This window comes from Hipposideros armiger, unplaced genomic scaffold, assembly GCF_001890085.2.
Source record: "Hipposideros armiger isolate ML-2016 unplaced genomic scaffold, ASM189008v1 scaffold_41, whole genome shotgun sequence".
Taxonomy (NCBI): Eukaryota; Metazoa; Chordata; class Mammalia; order Chiroptera; family Hipposideridae; genus Hipposideros; species Hipposideros armiger.
This window is the reverse complement of record NW_017731391.1, coordinates 2560546-2581812: the sequence shown is the minus strand read 5'-3', so window position 1 is coordinate 2581812 and position 21267 is coordinate 2560546. Positions and strand designations below refer to the sequence as shown.

The window sequence follows — 21267 nt, the reverse complement described above, 5'->3', positions numbered from 1 at the left end:
TTTTTCACGCAGCCTTTTCAGCACTTCCAAATAGTAAACTTGGTTAACTGTCCAGTTGGTACAAATTCATAATGAATAATCCCTCTGATATCAAAAAAGTTTAGCAACATCGTTGAAAACAAGTTCATGAAGTTAATTGTCAGACCTCGTATTAACACTGCTGGATTTATTTGCCAATTTAATTCTGTTTTTTGGTTTACAGATTAATGTGAAGGCTGAGTGTATCAAGCTCAGTCTTCCAACAGATGAGTGAGTGGAACCCCACCAAGGTTTGTTTCAAGTTTTGTTATAACTCATCAGAGTTGTAGTAGATATAGTGGTGTTTTTTTTTCAAATGATGGGACATTTTAACAAGAAATTCCATGGTACTCATGCTTGCATACAGCAAGAACAGTGGCCTAAAGAGAACCATGTCATACAAAACAGTAAAATTGTTTATTATCAAATAGTGTCAACTACTTAGATATAATTTATCCAATAAGCCTCTGCTCTAACAGGCTTGAAACTTTCATGCTTGGCCACTGCCATCCTGGAACTCAGAGCGAGCCAAAAAGACAGACAAGTGAAAGAATGATAGATGGGCTGACTATGGGGAGAGCTCTTTTGGGGAATATGCACTACCTTACCTTCCCTGACTACTTTTTAATATAAATGTACTTTGGAACCTTATACATATATCACTAGTTCAAATTATACAGATCCACTATTTTATGTGTTCTCGCCTCTAGGTCCGTTTTCAATCCCAGCAGTCTAAAACAGTGAAAAGGCCAATGATTGCATTTGGAACCCACGAGTGGGTGGGGCTCGCAAGTTAATAATGTTGGGTACATTATAGTATGCCAGAAGTTGATTCAATGATTTTGTAGTTTATGCTACAAAGATTTCAGCCAAAGATTTTGTAGTTTAGCTAAGAAAGCAGAATTGGAGAGAGAGGTTGATAACAGTGGAAGAGGGGTTAAGAGAGAAACAGATTTGTGTTCTCTTTCATATCAAAAGTTTAACTTTAAAAAGACTGTTTCTTATTTTACCTGAATGGCAACATCTCCAGATTCTTCTCAATCAATATGCAATTCGGTTATCGGAAATGCCTGACTTTCTTGACATTCTCTGCTTTAGAGGGTTTCATAATTTTTTTTTATTTGAAAGGGGGAAAAAGTCTAACATCTTCACGTTGTAGAATAAGAAACTGACCAGAAAGGCCCCTAAAGCCCCAGTGGACTGCCTCCCAGTTGATAGTGTTATTCCCACGCCACCCCCAGTGATCTGCTGAATGGTGAACGTTTATTGCGTGGTTGATCCTCAACCTAGGCACAATAACTCACTTGGGGAACTTTAAAAACTACCAATGCCAGAACCACAGCCCAAACTAATGAAATCAGAAATGTGGTGCCCCAGAAAACCCCAGTCAGTAAATTTTAAAACTCCCCAAGCAATTCCCATGTACAGTAAGTGGTGAGAACTACCGATTTAATAAAATTTCCCCTGTAAACATTATACATCTTATTTTTAATGTGTAATAGTGTTCCGATATATTACCATTCTTTTCATTTTACAGATATCGCTAAATACATATACACACAGAGATATAGCTATGTGCATATAGAGTATATTACTAACTTTAAAATAATGACGATGGAAAAGCTTACACTCGTTTGGGTGGGGAAATCCTCTCCAATCCTGGGCACCGGTCTAATGACGAAATCGTACCTTTTTTGACTTGATTCCGCCCCTCGACCTTGTGCGGTGGCGCGCGTGCGCGGTCCGCTGCTCCTGAAGCCCTCCGAGGCCCGCCCCGCCCTCCAGGCCCCGCCCCTGAACCGCCCCGCCCTGGGCCCGCCCCGCCGGCCAGTCCGGCCCTCCCCGTACTGCTGCCTGCTGCTGCAGGCCAGTCCAAGATGGAGGGCGCTCTGGTGGCGCCGCTCGCCCTCCGGCTGCTCTTGCTCGCGGCGCTGCCGGCCGCCGGGTGGCTGAAGGCTGGCACCTTTGATCCGCTGCCACCGCCCCGAACCCCGAAGGTAGGGCGGGGGGGGGGCGTGGCTCTGCCGCTCCTCAGTCCGGACCCTCCGGGGAGGCTGGGGCCGTGGAACTGCGGCGCTTCCATGGACGTGTTTGACCTCTGGCCGGCAGGCCAACGGGCTGGGGTCCGGGCCCCCAAAGGAGGAGTGGGGAAAAGCACCCAAGGAAATGGGGGCGGTGTGGGAGGGGGTAGCGAGAGAGCGAAAGGGGACCTTCAGTGTGTTGTGAAGCCTGTTGCCGCGAAACGTAGCTTCTGTTGCCATACTGACGGGGTCTTGCCGTCGAAAAGGACTCGGTCACTAGGTGATCTCAGCCTTTGTCATGGCTCCTCCTGGGGTAGAACCGGGCACTGGGGCCACGGCAGGGTTTCTGTGCTCAGGATATGTAGCAGTTGCTCAGGGAGGGAGCGTGAGAGCGACTCCAGGCCACTGTTGACTCCGGCCGGCGGCAGCCGGAAGGACTGCCTTCCCCGGCGTGCAGGGCTCCGGGATGCTGCACGCCGGGTCGATGGGGCCGCGGAAGCAGAGATGAAGACCCAGCGCTGGGCCAGACGTTGTCCGTTTAGCGGGTGATGTTAGGGACGTGGCTCTTCGAGCGTGGGGGGGACCAGTCGCACTAGCGTCCCCGAGAAATCTATTAGAAATTGACTAATCCAACCCCCTGAGGTTGGGGCCCAGCGGTCTGTTTCAGCAGCACCCCCACCCCCAGATGATTCTAAGGTTGGCTAACGTTTGAGAACCCCTGTATCCTTGTACTAAGGGTAGCTGGTTCTTAACCGTTTTTGCCGTGGAATCGTTCTGACCTAAACCACTATTTGTTTTTCATCAGTTGAATGTATGGTAGGGAAAAGTTTGAAGATTTTAAAATGCAAGTTTTCCCAGAATGAAAAGACACCTTTTCCTACTAGTCAAGACGAGAGGGATGAGTGACACTATAAATGTCACTTTTAACTTTCAGTTTTTTATAGAGTTATGACATTGCTCTCCCTGGGTACAGAAATGACGAACATATATCTGTTTCAGTTCTGCCGGAGCATTCCAAGAAGCCACAACAATGCAAGCCCTAAAACCACTTACTTCTGAAATTTTATGTGGACCATAGTTGGAACTGGTCAAAAATTTGACTGTGATGTGATGGGCAAGCACCAAGAGACCAAATAAAAAATAATTCCTGAAGTTCAAATAAGACATTGTTTTCCCCCTTTCTCAATTTAAAGGTTCATTATAGTCACTTGTGAATCCAAAAACATTTGGGCCTGTCTCTGTAATCAGAAAAATGCATTTTGACTGCAAGCAAAAAGTGCACCGCACTATGGGCTCTTAGTTCATCATTTCAATTCTCCCTTCTTACCCCTTCATTCCACTTTTGGAAAGTTCAGATCTAAACACAATTTCATAGATTAAACGAATGCTGAGCAGTTGGAAGGAAAATCTCATTCCTTGGAATTGTTTATATGGGAAGCTGAAGCCTGTTGACCTAAACTTTTTCAGTGTTTTATTGTGAAAATTTTCAAAGGTACAGAACATTTATCCTAGTCACTTCTGCAGTGTTGGTGTACTGTCTGTTCTCTCCATGACAGTAGCCACTGGACTACTGTGGTTGTTGCATATTTGAAATGTGGCAAGTGACACTAAAAACTGAGTTTTAAAATTTTTATTTAATTTTAATTAATTTGAATGGAAGTAGTGACATGTAATTAATGGGTACCATATTGAATAGTGCAAACTTAGACTACAATTAAGGTTCTACTATACTTGCTTTATCACATATCTGCTCATCTGTTCATTTTTTTATACGCATACTGATCTAAATGTAAGATGGCTTGTTGAAGTCTGGATTCCCTATTTTGCTTCAATGACTCAGGCTTATTGGATTATAAACATTTTTCTTTTTTGTTTGTGTATGCAGTTGTCAGAAGTTGAGGTTATACAGATTGTAAAATAATAAAAATTTTTATAGTACACTCTTCTCATGTTAAAATGCCTGGTCACGAAAGAGAGGCATCTGGAGAGCACTTATTTTCTTATGTGTTAATATTTATTTCATATATTTTCCTCCGACTTAATGATTTATGTTAAACTAAGTGTTTGTTACCTTGGTCCTCAGGAAGCTATTGTGTCCCAGACAGGCATCTTGCAAGTGAAGAGTTGAAAGTGGGTGGGGAGAAATTTCAGTTCTGCCACCGATTTCGTATACACCACCCTGGCTCATAAACCTGAACTTCCAGTTCAGTCAGGTTCTCAGGAAGAGTAACAAGTATGACCTAACTCTGAACTTCCGGTCAGAGTCTCTTCTGAAATGAAATCATTCAGAAGGGCCAAAAAGAATTGAACTTGATTCTCTAGATAATATAGTATGCTAATGTCTGTTAATTGTGTTTTACAAACCCTGTTTTCTACTAGGCAAATAATATATGTAAGTGCAGTAAATTATTAACAATATAGTGTATGTTCGCTACTGAAAGGAAGAAGCTATAAAAAGGCTTCTTAGAACACCATCCTTCATGGAGGATTATCTCTGGGCTATTAGAAGAATGATAGTCTACAGTTAACAGATCCTCTGGTTGGAAAAAAGGAATTTTTGGGTGGAATTCGTACACAAAACAATATAGCCACTAACTTGATGGCTTATTGAATGTTGGTTTGTTCTAGAGATGAGTATATTGGTTCTAGATTAATTCTAAATTTGGGTGGGCTAGGAGAAAGCCAGGCTGGTTCTAAGGAACCACTAGTCCAAAAGCTGTCTGGGCCCCCATGGGAAGTGTACCAAAGTCAGCTTAAATGTATGGTATGGGCCTTACAAGTTAGAATCCTGTTCCACTATTGGAATCAACTCAACTTCATAAAATGACTTCAGTCTTACTCTCTCATTTGTTGGAAATATATAAAGTATTGGGGATAATCACAGTACTAAGAAATATACTTGTATATTATTTTGATGTTTATGAATAACTTTCCTATTTTCAAAGTTAAGAATACCCCAAGGAAAAAGTATTTGAGCGTATTTTATTCTGGGATAACAATGTGAATAAATAAACTAAGAGAAGAATTTGATTTACAAATGACAAATTGCAATTCCTGTACCAGTTGTGAATACTTCTCAAAATAATTGCTTCCCTATAGAAAGCATGTCATTAGTAAACTTAAATATTGGAGTAGACCACTTTTGAGCGTATCTTGGGAGGCACTAAAACCGATTGTGTACTGTATATACTTGTCCACAGGCACTGGGGGACAATTTAAGAAGGGTTAGAGCAACTTTGTTTATGAAAACAAAAAGTTGGGAACAATGCAGATGTCTAATGATAGTGGAACAAATAAGTAAATTCGTAATCATTTGATGCAATATTATGCAGCACTGTAAATAAATGTCTACATCTGCATGCATCAACAATTTTAAATAAAACATTCTAGAAGAATACATACAATATTATTTCACTTACATAAATCTCAGAAACAGATAAAACTAAGCAATATATCTAGAGAGAGATACACAGGTAGTAAAACTGTAAAGAAAAGCAAGACATGATTGACTTGGAAGACAGTATAGGGATTCTTTCTAAGGGGAGGGAAGGGAATGGGACAGAGAAAGTCATGCAGGAAACTTCAAAGGTATGGATGATATTCTAGGTTTTAACCTAGGTAGTAGGTACATAAGTATTAATCTTTTAAACTAGATTTGCATGTTCTCATATATGTGATGTATCTAATAATTAACTGGAAAAAGTATATAGATTATGAAAAATTGAAATTGTGAATAAGGGCCTAAAAAGGCTGTAAAAATGAAAATGATGGGTTTAAAAATTTTTTCTTTTAATGTCATAAGTGATTATACAATAAATATAATTGAGAGGAATAAAAAGAACTGAATTATATTCCATTTGTGAAATTTATACCTATTCAATTTATATAATATTTGTTTTGCAGGACAGCATTAGAATTAATGTAACTACCCTGAATGATGATGGGGAGGTAACTAAAGAACAGGTTTGTCTCCTTTGATTGTTTTTAACATATCACCTAGCTAAGTATTATTTTATTTTTACCTACCTACCTAATTTAGTTAGATAATGTATTTTTGCTATGAAGAGTTTGTCATCATTTATAAACTGTAATGTATATGCTGCTTTATTTTAAGGTTGTTCTTAACATAACCTATGAGAGTGGACAGGTATATGTAAATGACTTCCCAGTAAATAGTGGTGTAACGCGATTAAGCTGTCAGACATTGATAGGTGAGTACTGCTAAATTATTTCCATAATTGTTCTGTTTTTAATAATACTAAGTACAACACAGTTGTTTGATGTTATATATTTCCATTTTAAATTAATAACTACATCATTACTAATCTGTCTAAAACTATTTCTACTTCACATTGGTTATTCCTGACATATTCACATTTTCTCTTTCATGAGATTGGCATTGATAGAACTGCATTTCTAGTAGGTTGATATCAATGTAAGACTGTGCAAAGACATAGAAAATAACAGATTTACAAGCAAGTGGCAGAACCCTGGGGAAGTGCTTATCCCACTTGTAAAAAAGAAAAATGAATTGTCTTCCTGATTTCAGTTTCTTCTACCCCTGTGCCTGTGTAACGTTTTTCTTCTGAACTTTTTAAACTCTTGAGTTGTTTAAAGACAAACAAATATGTTACATTGGAATGGACCGTATTATTTGAATGAAATAAAGAATATGAGAAATATGTATAGTATTCTTATGACTTATTTTAATATATGCATTTAAGGCAGTAAGTTTTTCTGTAGTACTTGTATCCTATGCTTCATTTGCTATAAATTGGTAGTGTTTTCTAATTATTTGTTGTGATATTTTCTTGTCCTATGGGTCATTTACAAGTGTACTGTTTAATTTACAAACATTTTGGGACTTTTTTGTTTGTTTGTTTTACTGATTCCACCTCTATCATCAGAGATATACTGTGTACAATTTTAACCCTTCAAAATTAGAGATTTTCCTTATGGCTTAGTATATGGTCAGTTTTAGTAAATGTTGCTTTCCACATGTACTTGAAAAGAAAGCAAAATATATAATTAGTTGGATATGATGTTCTTATTTATGTCAGGTCAAATTTATTACCGTAATCATGTTGTTCAGTCTTATGGAATTACTGATTTTCTTGTTTGTTTGCTTACTCTATAACTGAGAATAATGTGTTAAAATCTCCACTGTGTAGGTTTGTCTACTTTCAGTTTCATCAATTTTTGCTTTATTTTGATACAGTAATGCTAAATCCATACAGATTTAGAACTGTTATGCCTTTCTTCCTGGTAGATTGACTCTTTTATCATCATAATGTGTCCTCCTTTATCTCTAGTGATGTTCTTACCTTAAAATCAGCTTTATCTATATTATTTTAGCAATAACTGCTTTTTGACTGGGCAGTGGGGAGAGAGGTGGATTGTTGCATGGTATATTTCCATCTGTTCTTTTTTCTTCAGTATTTTGGGTCCTTATAATTAAAGTGAATATCTTATAAGCAGCATATACTTGTGGGTTTTTTTTTTTAATTCAGCCTGTCAATCTGATTTTTAGTTGGAATTTTAATTTATTTACATTAATGTAATAATGGATATATTTGGATTTAAGACTTCATCTTAATTATTTGTTTCCTGTTTGTGTCCCACCTATTCTGTGTTCCATTTTCTTCTCTGATTTTCCCTCATCTGGGTTATTTATTATTTTTTTTCATCATTTTTTTGTTTTTTTTTTTATATTATTTTACTGTTCTTTTAATGATTACCCTTAAGATCAATATAGATACAGAGAACAAAGGAGGAGAGCGGTATTGGGGAGCTGGGTGAAAAAGGTGAAGGGATTAAGAAATACAAACTGGTAGTTACAAAATAGTCTCTGGGATGTAAAGTACAGCATAGGGAATATAGCCAATAATGGTGCAACAACTATGTATAGTGCTAGGTGGGTACTAGACTAGTCATGGGGATCACTGCAGAAGTTATATAAATGTCTAACCACTATGTTGTTCACCCGAAACTAAAATAATACTGTCAACTGTAACTGAAAAAAAAAAATTTTTTTTTAAATTACCAAAATAAATAAACTGTTACCTTTATCATTTCCCAAACAATGCAAGAACCTTAGAACACTTAAACTCCATTTATCCCCTTTCTGGTTTTGTGTTATTGTTATACATTTTAACTCTCTGTATACTTAAACCTTATGCAACCTCATTATTCTTATTGTTTCCTATAGTTCAGTATTCATTTATGTTCACCCTCACAGTTCTCTTTCCATCAGTGTGCATTCCATCCTGAATATGTGTTCCCCTCTGGGGTCATTTTCCCTCTGCCTAAAGCATTCCCCTTAAATTTTTCTAGTGCAGATTTGTTCACAATGAATTATCTGAGCTTTTGTTTGTCTGAAAACACCTTTACTGAGCCTGCCTTTTAGGAGGACATTTTTTCTGGATATGGAAGCATAAGGTAGCACCTCACATACTAGTTTCCGTTGTGTTCTCACTTCTGCAGTTTCTGTTGAGAATCAGTGTGTGTCATTGCTCCATTGAGGATAATACGTTATTTTTCTGTTTTGGGGGTGTTTTTTAAAAATTCTGGTTGTTTTTAAGATTTTTTTTGCCTTTGTCTTTGATTTTCAGTAGCTACTCTGATGTGGGTGGGGTTCTTTAGTCTGTGACTTTAATCTTTTGTTAGTTTGGGGAAGTTTTTAGCCACTATCTTTTCAACAAATGCTACTTCCCCATCTTCTCTTATTCTCTTCTTGCTTTTCATTTACACATATGTTTGACCCATTCAAAGGGTTCCATATATATCTTACACTCTTTTTTGTTTTTTTCTATCCTTTTTTTCTTCCTATCCTTCCAGCACACAAATTTATCAGCTGTCTAATTAAGTTAATTTCATTTATCGGACTTTAGGATTCCTATTTCATTCTTTTTTTTTCCTTTTTTTTTTTTTTTAATTGGGGAGTTGGGGGAAGGGAATAGTGTTGGGGAATTGAAGAAGGGGACCAACCAGCCAAGTTGTTCTTCAATCTTAGTTGTGGAGGGCGCCAGTCGCCATCTGGCTTTCCGTCGGCAGCTCATGGTCTCTTGAGTTCAAGGTGCTGTGTTCAGTCTTAGTTGTGGGTGGGCGTAGCCACCATCCCATGCAGGAGTCGAACCAGCAGCCTTGTTGTTAAGAGCACATGCTCTATCCACTGAGCCACCCGGGCAGCAGCTCAGTTCAAAGTGCTCAGTTCAGTCTTATTGCAGGTTGGCATAGCCACCATCCCGTGTGGGAATCGAACCGGCGACCCTATTGCCCAGAGCTCACACTCTTAGACTAACTCTTAACCAACTGAGGCACTCAGCCGGCACCCCCCCCTTTTTTTTTTTAATAGCTTACAGTTATCTGGTGAAAGTCTCCATTTTATCATCTATTTTCTTGAACCTACTACTTGTAGTACTGTTAAAGTTTATGTCTGCCCACCCTAATTTCTTGAGCCCCTCTGGATCTGTTTTTCTTTTTTTTCGCTTGATCTTTCTTTTACTATATATTGGTATTACTGATAGTGTGTGTGAAAAATTATGAAGACTCTGATGATTATCTTTCTCCAAAGAGGATTTATTTTAGTTCCTGGCAGTCATGATAATAAGGGGCACAGCACCTTACTTATGAAATCAAGGATTGAGCTGATTGAAGGCTGCATTTCAATCTTTGTGAGGCCTCGTCTTTATTTCTCATTCACTGTTTTTCCTCAGATGTAGCTCTTCACAGATCCCAAGTGAAAACTTGGGGTGTTTACCAAGGCCCCTCCTTTTTTGTGGGCCCTGAACTCCCCGCCCCCATGAGCCTGTCAAAAGTTCTGCCTAACTTTTTAGTATCTTAGGTATATGCTCAGTTTCTCAGTCCAGACCCACTTTACTAATCAGCAAATGTTTCAATGGGGAAAACGGCATAGAATGTTGGCCTCTATGCTTCCCTTCTCTCCTGGATCTTATGGCAAGTCATGGGTCCTTGCACTTCAGTGCATCCCCAGCTGCGTGCAGCTGCTGAAAGAGGCGTTTAGCTTCTCTGCGCTTTCCAGTGAGCTTTCCAGCTTCTCTACCAGTTCAGCTTGGGAATTGGCAAATGCATTGTGGGGTGCTGGCTGTCTTTTTAGCTCTCTGGTGCATCTACACAGATGTGGGTTTTTTGTTTTTGTTTTTTAGTTGGGGAATTGGGGGAAGGGGAACAGACAAGTTGCTGTCGTTTTGTTCTTCAGTCTAGTTGTGGAGGACGTTGCTTCACTGGCCCAAGTTGGCACCATCACTGCGCTCTTCCCAGGTGAGGCAGATCATTCGCCGGCTTCGGGACGGCCGCTCACTGCGGCTGCTGGCTACACACAGTAGCCCATGGCAACCCACTGCCACAGGGGCTGCAGCCTACACCGTCGCCGGTGACTCATGGCAGCCCAGCTCCAGGTTGAGCTGTCGTCCAGCATCTTAGCTGTAGAGGGCAGTGTCATTTTGGCCCTCATATGTAGGATTTGAACCGGGGCCCTCTGGTGTCCCAAGCCAGTTCTTAACCATCGCGCCACTCGGCCGACCCTGTGCTTATCTTTTTATATCACTTCTAGTCGTTTTCTTTGAGAATACTTATGACTACAAGCTAATCTGTCATAGCTAGAAAAAGAAATGCTATTACTGGGTTTAATAATAATTCCATTGGTGAATTCATTAGGAATTTGACATGGAATGCAGCAACCTGGCTGCTCTGTTTATTACAGTCGTCTTTCTAGTCACCCCAGTTGTTGCATTGAGTTTGTTTCTCTGATAGCTGAAGTAAATGCTCATCTTAGCAGTTAGAAGAACCTTCAAAACATTAAATGTATCAACAGAAAAATCTCCCTTCCCTAATTCTTTAAAAAAAATTATTCTTTGGTAGGTGTATTAGTTTTTTATCGCTGCACAATAGTTTAATTACATACGTAGTAACCTACAACAATATTATCTCATAGTTTCTGAAGGTTAAGAATTGGAGCTTGGCTCAGCTGGGTCCTCCGGCTCCAGCTCTCTCTCACAAGGATATAGTCTCTTAAGGCTCAACTGGGACAGGTCCATGTCCTTGCTCACTCGTGTCGTTGTTGCTAGGATTCAGTTCCTTGTGAACTGTTTGGACTGAGGCCTCAGTGCCTCATGACATGTTGGCTGGAGGCCTCCCTTGTTTTCTTGCCACATGGACCTCCCTGTAGAGCATGTCACAACATGGCAGCTGGCTTTATCAGCAAGAGGACAAGAGAGGCTGCCAGCATGAGATAGTATAGCAAGACAGAAGGCAGTCTCTTCTAATCTAATTATAGAAGTGACATTCCATCACTTTTGCTGTATTCTGTTCTTTAGAAACAAGGTACTCGGTCCAGCCCACACTTGGAGGGTGTTAACCAAAGGCATGAATAACACGAGGCAGAGGTCATTGAGGGCCATTTTTGAAAGCTGCCTTCCACATTAGAGGAAGTCAAAATGCGAAGGAGTTTTGTTGTTTTTAATTGAATTTTATTTTGCAGCACAGGTACCAGATATGGGGGTTGAAGAATCGCCCCTTTGATGTACTTATATGACTGAATTTTTTCATCTGTTGACTCTCTTGTGTCCTAGTGCACTAGTTTTTGGGCATACAGATAGAAGGACACGGAGCCTACTGTTCCACAAGGGAGACCAATAGGTTTTAACAGTTGATGAAAACACTGAGATGGACCATGAAAGAGGGTTCGTTGTCCACTTTGAGCCATGGAGGATGTGAGGGAGGTTAGGCAGACGAGAGAGAGAGGAGCAACAAGGGTTACCGTAAGGAGCCTGAAGAAGAAGGATCGTTCAGGGAACTACCAGAAAGTCACAGGGATGCCATGGAGGCGTTTGAGCAAGGAGGCTGTATAATCAAAATACATTATGGTAAGATTAACCTGGCACTGATGTGTGAATGGTTTGAAGGGGAGGGACTCAAGAAGGAGAGAATAGCTAGGGAACTGTTTTGCCGAGAAGCAACTGATGAGCTAGATACTGGGTGGGGAGGTAGATAGGAGACGAAAGGGCAAATGTAAGTATAAGATGCTTTGAGGCTGAAATGGCCCAAAGGAAGCAATTGACGGGATTCAAAGAATGAGGGTGAAGAAGTCAAGGGTAACTTAGGTAGTAACTTTTGTCCTTGGTTGCTTGAAGAAGAGTGGATTTATTAACAGAAACAGCGAAGTCAAAGAGGAGCCTTGTGAAGACTTAGATTGAGCTAAAAAGTTGGGTCACTTGGTTCTCAATAGAAATGTCTGTACCTATTTAACAAATTAGCAAAAGTTGGTTTATACCCCCTAGAAATTTTATTATTAAGGTTGAGGTGAGGCTGTGGCATCTACTGTTCCCTGGTGGTTTCTGATGCACAGTTAGAATTTAGAACCACTAGACCAGGTGTTTGAACATTATCGATAACTTATGAGGGCATATTTATTTTAAATTATGTGTTTATAATTCCAGATGGAATCACTGTTCAACAAAAGCTATAGAACAATAAACTTGATGCATACTCCCAAGGAACTCAACCTAACTGAGGGGGCAGGTTTATAAACTAAGCTACACTGCAAGAAAATTAATGCTTTAAAAAAATAAAATAAAATAAAAGGGCATAAACTCAGCATTGTGGGGCTACCGTAGCTAGAACTACCTAAGTAGGAGTTTATTTTAAAAATGTATTATAGTTGGGGAGAGTGAGAAGTAGAGAGCATTCCAGACAAAGGTAATAGGCCTATAAAGATACAGAATCAGCTTAAACGGCTGGGTCTGCACTCAGAATATCCATCTGGGTTGCTTTTTGGCAAATAACCCTCAGATGATAACATTTGAGGGACAGACACTAAACGCTCCTTTTGTGACAGTTTCATTGGCATCTGTTGGTTTATCTTTTTCTATAGCACTTTCAGCCTTAATCGGGTAGCCATGAGTGCTATAAACCGCCTGCCAGTGCCATCTCCACTGGGTTGGGCAGCTGAGACTTCTTAGCTAAAGGAACGTGGCCAGTAGCGAATCCTACCCCGTTGTCCATCAGCAGGGAGTAATTACGGGGCTTTTCCCCGCTCTCCCCCATTCCTGCCTTCATACCATAAGGACACTGAGTTTGTGCTCAGTCCTTTCCCCTTCCGTCACTGGATTTTGTGAATAAATGAATGGATGGATGAATGTGCTTCCTTTGCTGAAACGTGGCGTTGGCTCTGTCTTCAGGTCTGCTTTGTGAATAGTGAAGCCATGTTGGTTCCTCATTGACAATCTGTGCAAAAGAATAGGAAAGATGTTGCCAGAGTCGTGTTTCACACTAAATCCCAGGGTCGTCCAGCAGTTTCCCCTTTTCAGATGACTAAGCATTGGAGTGATTTGTCAAGTTGTCTTCGTTGTTTTCATAAATCTGAAACATCACTGAGGTCAGAGATGAAGAGAGCCTAAGAAATTGGTTTTGGTTTACAGCTGTCTTGTTCAATGTAAATGTCATCAAAATAATCAAATTCAGTAACAGATTTGGTGTCATTTTTTGTTCAAAGCTGTCACTACTTTTTTTTATAGTGAAGAATGGAAATCTGGAACATTTGGAGGAAAAAGAATATTTTGGAATTGTCAGTGTAAGGATTTTAGTTCACGAGTGGCCAATGACATCTGGTTCCAGTTCTCAACTAATTGTCATTCAAGAAGAGGTAGTAGAGATTGATGGAAAACAAGTAAGATAATATGCTTATTAATTGGGAATTAAATTGTAAAGATTTGTGCTAGGTATTATGCATGTCAGTTATTATTTATTACTGACTTAAGGAAGAAAAATACTCTAATGTTGCCTGTATCCAATCATTCAGAATTTTTTTACTTGTTTTAGCATTCACTTATTTAGCATTTGAAGTCTTAATTTTTAAGAACATATCATATACATGTTTATATCGCTTTACAATATTATGAACATCATTAAACAGAGTGAGTGAAGAGACTGAATTTGGTTTGTAGCTCTGCTACCATTTTTTCTAGTTAAGCCTAAGAAAATGAAATGGAACTGAGAGCAAGCTTCTAGTTGAGTGCTGCAGCACACAGGAATATGATTAAGGCTGCAAGTTAAATGCTTCAAAGTGGGGGTGGGGAATAAAGAGGAATTGTGTGAATACAAATTTTTTAGCTATAGGAATAAGGGAGGTAAATTCAGTTTAAATTCTTATAGAGTTGTACCATTATTTAAAAGAAAGAGTAATTGTTTATTATTTTCTATAGGTTCAACAAAAGGATGTTACTGAAATTGATATTTTAGTTAAGAACCAGGGAATACTCAGGCATTCAAAGTACACGCTACCTTTGGAAGAAAGCATGTTGTACTCCATTTCCCGAGACGATGACGTTTTATTTACCCTTCCCAACCTCCCCAAAAAAGGTACTTTAAGAGACCATTATTTAAAGTATTAAGGAAATTATTTCTTTAGTTGGTAGCTTTTTAATCATAGGTAATATGTTTGGAATAAGCTTCTTTCAAAAATGCTTTATAGCATGTATTACTTTACATACCCATTTGAGGACTTTAGGAATCTATTTTAAGTCTTAATTAAATGTGGTCAATGCTGACTGCAAAGCAAAATTTTACTGTAATTACCAACTCTTACTCTGGTCAAGCATCACAAAATACATAATATCGTTCATTTAGGTTCATTTAGAGGGAGAAGTATTCAAAGAAGTTTTAAAACTTTGACATTCTATGTGACAGAATCATAACTGCTCTAGTTCCCTTGTAACTGTCTTAACTAACTCCTTTCTGGCATTTAAATCTGAATAATTAAGTAGGTTTATTCTTTCCGTTCCGTGGAAAGATTTATGTGCTTGCTATCCTAAATGTTATTAGTCTAGTGATCGTAGGCCTCGTAGGAGAGACACCAGCATTTTGGTAACTTGGCTCTTCTTCCTCAGGAGAGAGTGTCAGTTCATTGCAGACCACCAGCCAGTATCTTGTCAGGAATGTGGAAACCACTGTAGATGAAGACGCTTTACCTGGCAAATTACCTGAAACGCCTCTCAGGGCAGAGCCTCCATCTTCATATAAGGTAAATCAGGTATTTAGGATTTTCTTCATATTCAGGCATTTATGGTTATGGCAAAGAGGTACTAGCATTTAAAATGAGGTGGCAGCCATGCAGATTGGCACCATGGGACATCATGAATAATAAACTCATCACTGTTTTAATATGTGATCTTTTTAGGTAACCCTGTTTTCCTTTTCAAGTTGCATTTAGTAATAATTTAGGCAGATAATGATTGTCGAGGCCTGGCTTTCATGTTGTTGGGGATTTGCAGCTCCTCAGTCTGTCTCCTGTTCCCACTGCTTGTTCTGGGACTCCTCTGTGTGCAGTGCCCTCAGGAGCTTGGGGGGTGACGAAGCACACTTGGTTGAGAGTGTACTTTCTGGAGTCAGACCGCCAAGGTTTGGATTCTCGGTGTGCCACTTACGAGGTGTGACCTTGGACAAGTTCCTGGCCTCTTTTCTTTATCTGCACAATAGGACACCCACTCAGCCTGTAAAGCAGAGCGTACTTCATGTGGTGGCGTAAGGATTAGTAAATAAGATGGGTACGAGTGTCAATATGCATTGGCACCTGCTGAGTCCTCACATATCACGAATGACATTATTGTGCTGGCTGGGAAATATCAGGGTTCGGAGAGAGAATCCAGCTTTCTTCATATATATTAGCTAGGTCCTTTGCTCAACAGAATTTCCGTTTAAATGAGCAGAGCCTATGGTTGGAATCCAGAGATGATTCTTGGCAGAAGTTCTCACTGAAGATTGGGATTGCTTATTTGGGATTGCTGGAGAAACCCAGGTCTCTGTGTGCTGCCTGAACTCTCGCACCCTCACCCTGCCTACCCCACTTCCCTCAGAGCTAGAGAGCCCACGGACACAGTCTTCAAAGCCCAGGCCGGCAGTGCTGCCTTAGTTCTTATCTCACCCTGTAAGTGGAAAAACATTTTTATACACAGGAAACTCCCCATGTGTTCCAAGAGCTACTGCTCTGTTTGTCTTTCTCTCCATTGCTTGCCCTCCAGCTACTGGAAACACAGTTCACTCTGGTCCATTTTGTGTAAAGTGGCCTCTTATCAATTAGCAATTATTTTCACTTGGTATATGATTAGACAACAGTGTAAATAATTGTTAATGATAGAAATATTTCGGTGCCTGAGTTGTTAGAATGTAATTTTTAAAATTGTAAATAACTTCATTGAGGTACATTTTAAAATGCACTCATTAAAACAGATGAGATTTGACAAATGTAGACATCCATGTAACCACCACAATCAAGATATAGAATATTGTCGCAACAAAACTAGAACATAATTTTTAAAGTTTCTTAGAGCTCAAATGAAACTTGCCTACCTAATCAAAACTCCTTTCGTAGGTGATGTGTCAATGGATGGAAACGCTCAGAAAAGACCTGTGCAGGTTCTGGAGCCGTGTTTTTCCTGTGTTCTTTATGTTTCTGAAAGTCATGCTGGTTGGCATTACAGGAGCAGCCGTAGTGATAACCGTCCTAAAGGTGCTTTTCCCGGTTCATGAATACAAGTAAGTATTTCTTTATGAAACATCAGTATTTTTAATGATTAAAAACTGAGTTGTATTTACTGTCTTTTTTTTTTTTGCTTTTATTTTAAAAATTTCTTGTTTTTCAATTACAGTTGACATTAAATATTATATTAGTTTCAGGTGTACAGCATCATGGTTAGAAATTTATATAACTTACAAAATTATCATCCTGTTAAGTCTAGTACCCGCCTGCCACCATACACGGTTATTACAGTATTATTGACTATATTCTTTATGGTGTACTTTACATCGTGACTGTTTTGTAACTGCCAGTTTGTACTTCTTAATCCCTTCACCTTTTAAACCCAGCTCCCCAACCCCCCTCCCATTTGTTCTCTGTATGTAGGAGTTTGAGTCTGTTTCCCCTTCTGTACAGCTTGATTTTTTTTTCAATCATAAATTATTTTATAAATTTTAAAATGAATTGTTAGCATCTTTACAAGTTAATCATTTTAGTTGTCTTAATAGGAGTAAATATCAATAGAATAGAGATGACCATAACTTTTGGGTTAGCTAAATTACATTGTAATATGTTGAAGAGAGCATAGAATTGATAGAAAACAAGACCCAATTTAAACATTCACTTTTTTCTTGCTTGTCATGAGGTCTTCAGAATTCCCATTTCTTCATGGTTAACAGTGAAATAATGCCTCCTTAGAGGATTATTAAAGATCAAACACATAATGTAAGCAAAGTACCTGCAGCATGAAGAAATATGAGTGCCCCTTCCACTTTTTAAGTTTGCGTTTCCCCTGAAGAATTCACATATTCACATTCTCCATTTCTTTCTAACAATGAAAATTCTGAAACTTAACAGTTTCTGCCTTTATCCTTTGGTTGCCAGGAAGCTCAGAATTTTCTTTTTTAAACTTTATTATGCAAACTGCATAGAAAACAGTGTTGTAAAGTTTTTTTTATTCTTTTACCAAATGTTTTATATGACATGGGCTCTTCTCTGGGAAAAGATGCAATGTAAAATTAAAAACCAAATTTGCAATATGCTTAATCAGTGGCAGTTGTATTGAGGATACTTTGTTAGTAAAAGATTTCATCAATTCAGAAATGTAGAGAGCAATTAAGTAAAAGCACCTCTTCATTTTCCTGTTATTCAATTATTCAATTTTTTTTAAAAGATTTTATTTGTGGGGGGGGGCGGCTGAGTGGCGCATTGGTTAAGAGCTGTTCCCCTCTCCCAATTCCCCAATAAAATCTTTTTTAAAAAATTTTATTATTGGGGAATTGGGGGAGGGGAACAGACAAGTTGCTGTCCTTTTGTTCTTCAGTCTAGTTGTGGAGGACGTCGCTTCACTGGCCCATGTTGGTATTATCATTGCGCTCTTCCCGGCTGAGGCAGATCAGTCGCCAGCCATTGGATGGCCACTCACGGCTGCTCACACCGGCTGCCAGCCACTCATGGTAGCTCATGGCAACCCACTGCAGCAGGAGCTGCAGCCTACACCGTTGCTGGCAACTCACAGGAGCCCAGCTCCCGGTCAAACTGTTGTTCACCATCTTAGCTGTAGAGGGTGCGTCACTGGACCTCATGTGGGATCCAAACTGGGGCCCTGCTGCTCAGAGCTGGCATCCCAAGCCAACTCCTAACCAACGTGCCACTCGGCCATCCCCGTTACTCAGTTCTTATACCTAAAAGTAATGCTTGACTTTCTGGGTGCACATCTTTCATCCAAACTCTATGTATTGATGTAAATGTATACTAGATAATTATAAATATTTATCAACCTAGACTCTTAAGTGCCCTGCAAATTGATTTATTCACTTATGACAGCAATTCCCAAACTTTCTTGGTTCATAGCATTCTTAGTGTGCCAGTAATTTTTTCCTGGGGCCCCTACCTAGGTCTGTAGAATTGAAAGAAAAAAAAAAATTTTGTATTTCATTTCTAACTTACAAATGGGATGTGTGCGCCTGTAGGGCACTACACAGCACTTATATCCTGGAATCAGTTTGGACACTGCCACCCTCATTTCCTGTTCAACCCTAGTTTTTGCACAATATTTCATTTTTATCAGAGTAACTGCCAAAAATCCAGCTTCTCAAAGATATGACTTCATTGAAAGGAATGTGTAGTGCATTGTAATGTTGAAACCATGAACTGCACTCAAGCTGGTATTACACATGAAGCCTTGGAATTTCAAAATACTCTGTGGTGCCACCACCCCAGGGGGCTCAGTGGAACTTGGGCACCAGGGGCTTAAGATCTTTCCCGTCAATACATATATAGGCCACGTATTCTCTTTATGGCTGTATAGTTTGTTCTACAGTGTGGATAAGCCATCATATAAGCATCCCTCTGTTAGACATTTAGATCCTTTCCAATTTCATGTTATGTCCAATAATGCTGTAGTGTACGTTCCTAAATGCACATAGAGGTGTTTGCACATGGGTATTTATGTAGAATAGATTCCTAAAAATGAAATTATTGGGTGAAAGGGTTTATGTACTTAACAATCCTCAACACCTGATAGTAATCTTTTTTGTTTTTGCTACTGTGTGAACAAAAATATAATCTCATTTTCATTTGCATTTTCTTCTTAATAGCATCTTTGCTAGTCTAGGTCTAGCTACGTCCAGTGTCTTTATGATAATTGGCTGTATATATTTCTCCTGTGTCATGCCTGTTTACAACCTGTGTCCATTTTTCAATTGTATGGCCTTTTGTAATCAGTATGTAGAAGCTCCTTTGTGATACATCCCTCTTATACACACACACTATTTATCTCAGACTATGACTTGTCTTTTGCTCTTGTTTATGGCATTCCATATATCATACAGAAGTTTTCAATTTATGGTCAAAGCAATTCATGTTTTTCCTTTATGGCTTGTATTGTAGGGTTTTTAATTGTCCTAAGTAGACCTTTCCCATCTTAAAATTGTTACCTTGAAGTAGGCCTATCTGACTGCCAAACTGTAAACAGGAAATGTTTGATTTTAATTTTTATATTTCAGAGGAATTCTTCAGTTGGATAAAGTTAATGTTATACCTGTGACAGCTATCAACTTATATCCAGATGGTCCTGAGAAAACAGCAGAAAACCTTGGAGATAAAACGTCTATTTAAAACATCAGTTCAAGTCACGGACTCTGCATTAGTGTACTGGCTCTGAATTCGCCACTTGAATGTAAGAATCAGTTTACACACTAGAGAAATTGCTCAACTCCTAGAACTTAACCTTTAAAATAACAGGTTAAGTTCACCTTATTCTGTAACAGGGATGGCTATTTAGATGATCAATTGTTATGAAAAATTTAAAGTGGAAAAAAAAAGATGTGAAGAAACTTTGAAATTACCAAAAAGAAAAAAAAAAAAGCAAGACAAAATGCCATGTGCCAATACTTTTCAAGGTGCCTTTCTTAAGGAAATTATATCCACTTAATTACTGTAATATATAAGACTTTATGAAGAGCACTTTATAAAACTCTAATTTAAAAGCTCAAGAACTTAACACTTATTTTTTTATTCAGTAAAATGTGCCTTTATATTAAGTATGTGACTCAGTATAAAATCACTGAAGTATATCATGATTTGGTTGTCCTGTACCAAGACCACTTACCTTGAATGCACCAGGATTTAAAAATAGTAAGTGAAATGTTCTCACTCTAAAATAAACGTTTTTTTGAGGAAAAAAGTAGTCTTTTTGGTATAAAAACTTTGCCCAGGTGAGAATTAACTTCTATGTAATATTTCTTTCATGTACCCTGGTTAAAACAAGGCATAGTCAGTTAAAGAGTCCATCTATATCATGGAGTTAGAATGTACTTTTCTTATGGTTCTGAGTATAATAGTGCTGTTTACCCTACAGCAGTGTTTGGTCTTATTTTTTTTAACCATTACCCATATTGACATGATTTTACAGTGTGATGCATTTACCTACAATACTCCATGTGATACTTTCTCGTTTTATTAATTTTTTATTGCAATCCATCATTTTAAACACATTGTCCACGTAAGTAATGACTGGTTTTTAAAACCATTTTATATTTAGGCTAAACAGATATGTATGTATGGGGGAAGGATGGCAGGTAGTAGAGTGAAGGAGTGATGTTTCATTTTGCCTAGCTGTTTTTTTAATAAGGAATAACAGCCCTGTGAATTGTACTATCTCCATATTACAGAATAAATAATGGCATACAATTCGATCCTGAAGTCACCCAGCTACTAACACTACTTTTTTATGTCCTTCTTCACTCTCTAAACTGGTAGAAATCACCAGTTCTAATTCCCAGTGATGACCGGGTCTTAGTCCATCCACTGAGCGTAAGCTTGTAGATTCTAGCAAGGAGAACAATGGAGGCCACGTGGCCAGTTGGAGGCTTTGCAGGCAGCACATTCCTATCCTGCATTTTCTCCTTACCAGTGAGACTTGGGACCATGGCAAGACACTCCTTGAGGCTCTGTTTTCTATGGTTGGGATGATTAACAATAAATTGTTTTTGGTGGTTTTTTTTTTGTTTTTTTACAAGCAATCAGAAATGGAAATGTTACTACAATTTTATACCATTAACTTGTATTTCATTTAACTTTTACTTAACACCATCAACTATTATTTGAATTATGCTTAGTGTCCTTGAATGAATGGGTTAATGAGTTTCAGTAGAGTACAGTAAGAAGCATAGGCTTAGAAATAGCTATTTGCCT

The 21267-nt window shown here is 38.7% G+C and overlaps 1 protein-coding gene across 1 annotated transcript; it reads left to right on the top strand.

Moving 5' to 3' along the window:
* The first annotated feature begins 1849 nt into the window (after positions 1 to 1849).
* Positions 1850 to 20768, top strand: GINM1 (glycosylated integral membrane protein 1). Its single transcript, XM_019638959.1, has 8 exons — positions 1850 to 2015; positions 5943 to 6002; positions 6154 to 6250; positions 13574 to 13725; positions 14261 to 14417; positions 14945 to 15078; positions 16426 to 16589; positions 19578 to 20768. The coding sequence occupies exons 1-8, from the start codon at positions 1896 to 1898 to the stop codon at positions 19687 to 19689; spliced, it is 996 nt and encodes a 331-aa protein (XP_019494504.1). The 5' UTR covers positions 1850 to 1895; the 3' UTR covers positions 19690 to 20768.
* The last annotated feature ends 499 nt before the right edge of the window (positions 20769 to 21267 follow it).

What these genes read in the sequence shown, in the direction of transcription:
- GINM1 (XM_019638959.1), top strand. Translation starts at nt 1,896, where the DNA reads ATGGAGGGCGCTCTGGTGGCGCCGCTCGCCCTCCGGCTGCTCTTGCTC. An exon ending in CACCGCCCCGAACCCCGAAG is followed by an intron (nt 2,016 to 5,942) that starts GTAGGGCGGGGG and finishes TTTGTTTTGCAG; the next exon opens with GACAGCATTAGAATTAATGT. An exon ending in AGCCTCCATCTTCATATAAG is followed by an intron (nt 15,079 to 16,425) that starts GTAAATCAGGTA and finishes CTCCTTTCGTAG; the next exon opens with GTGATGTGTCAATGGATGGA.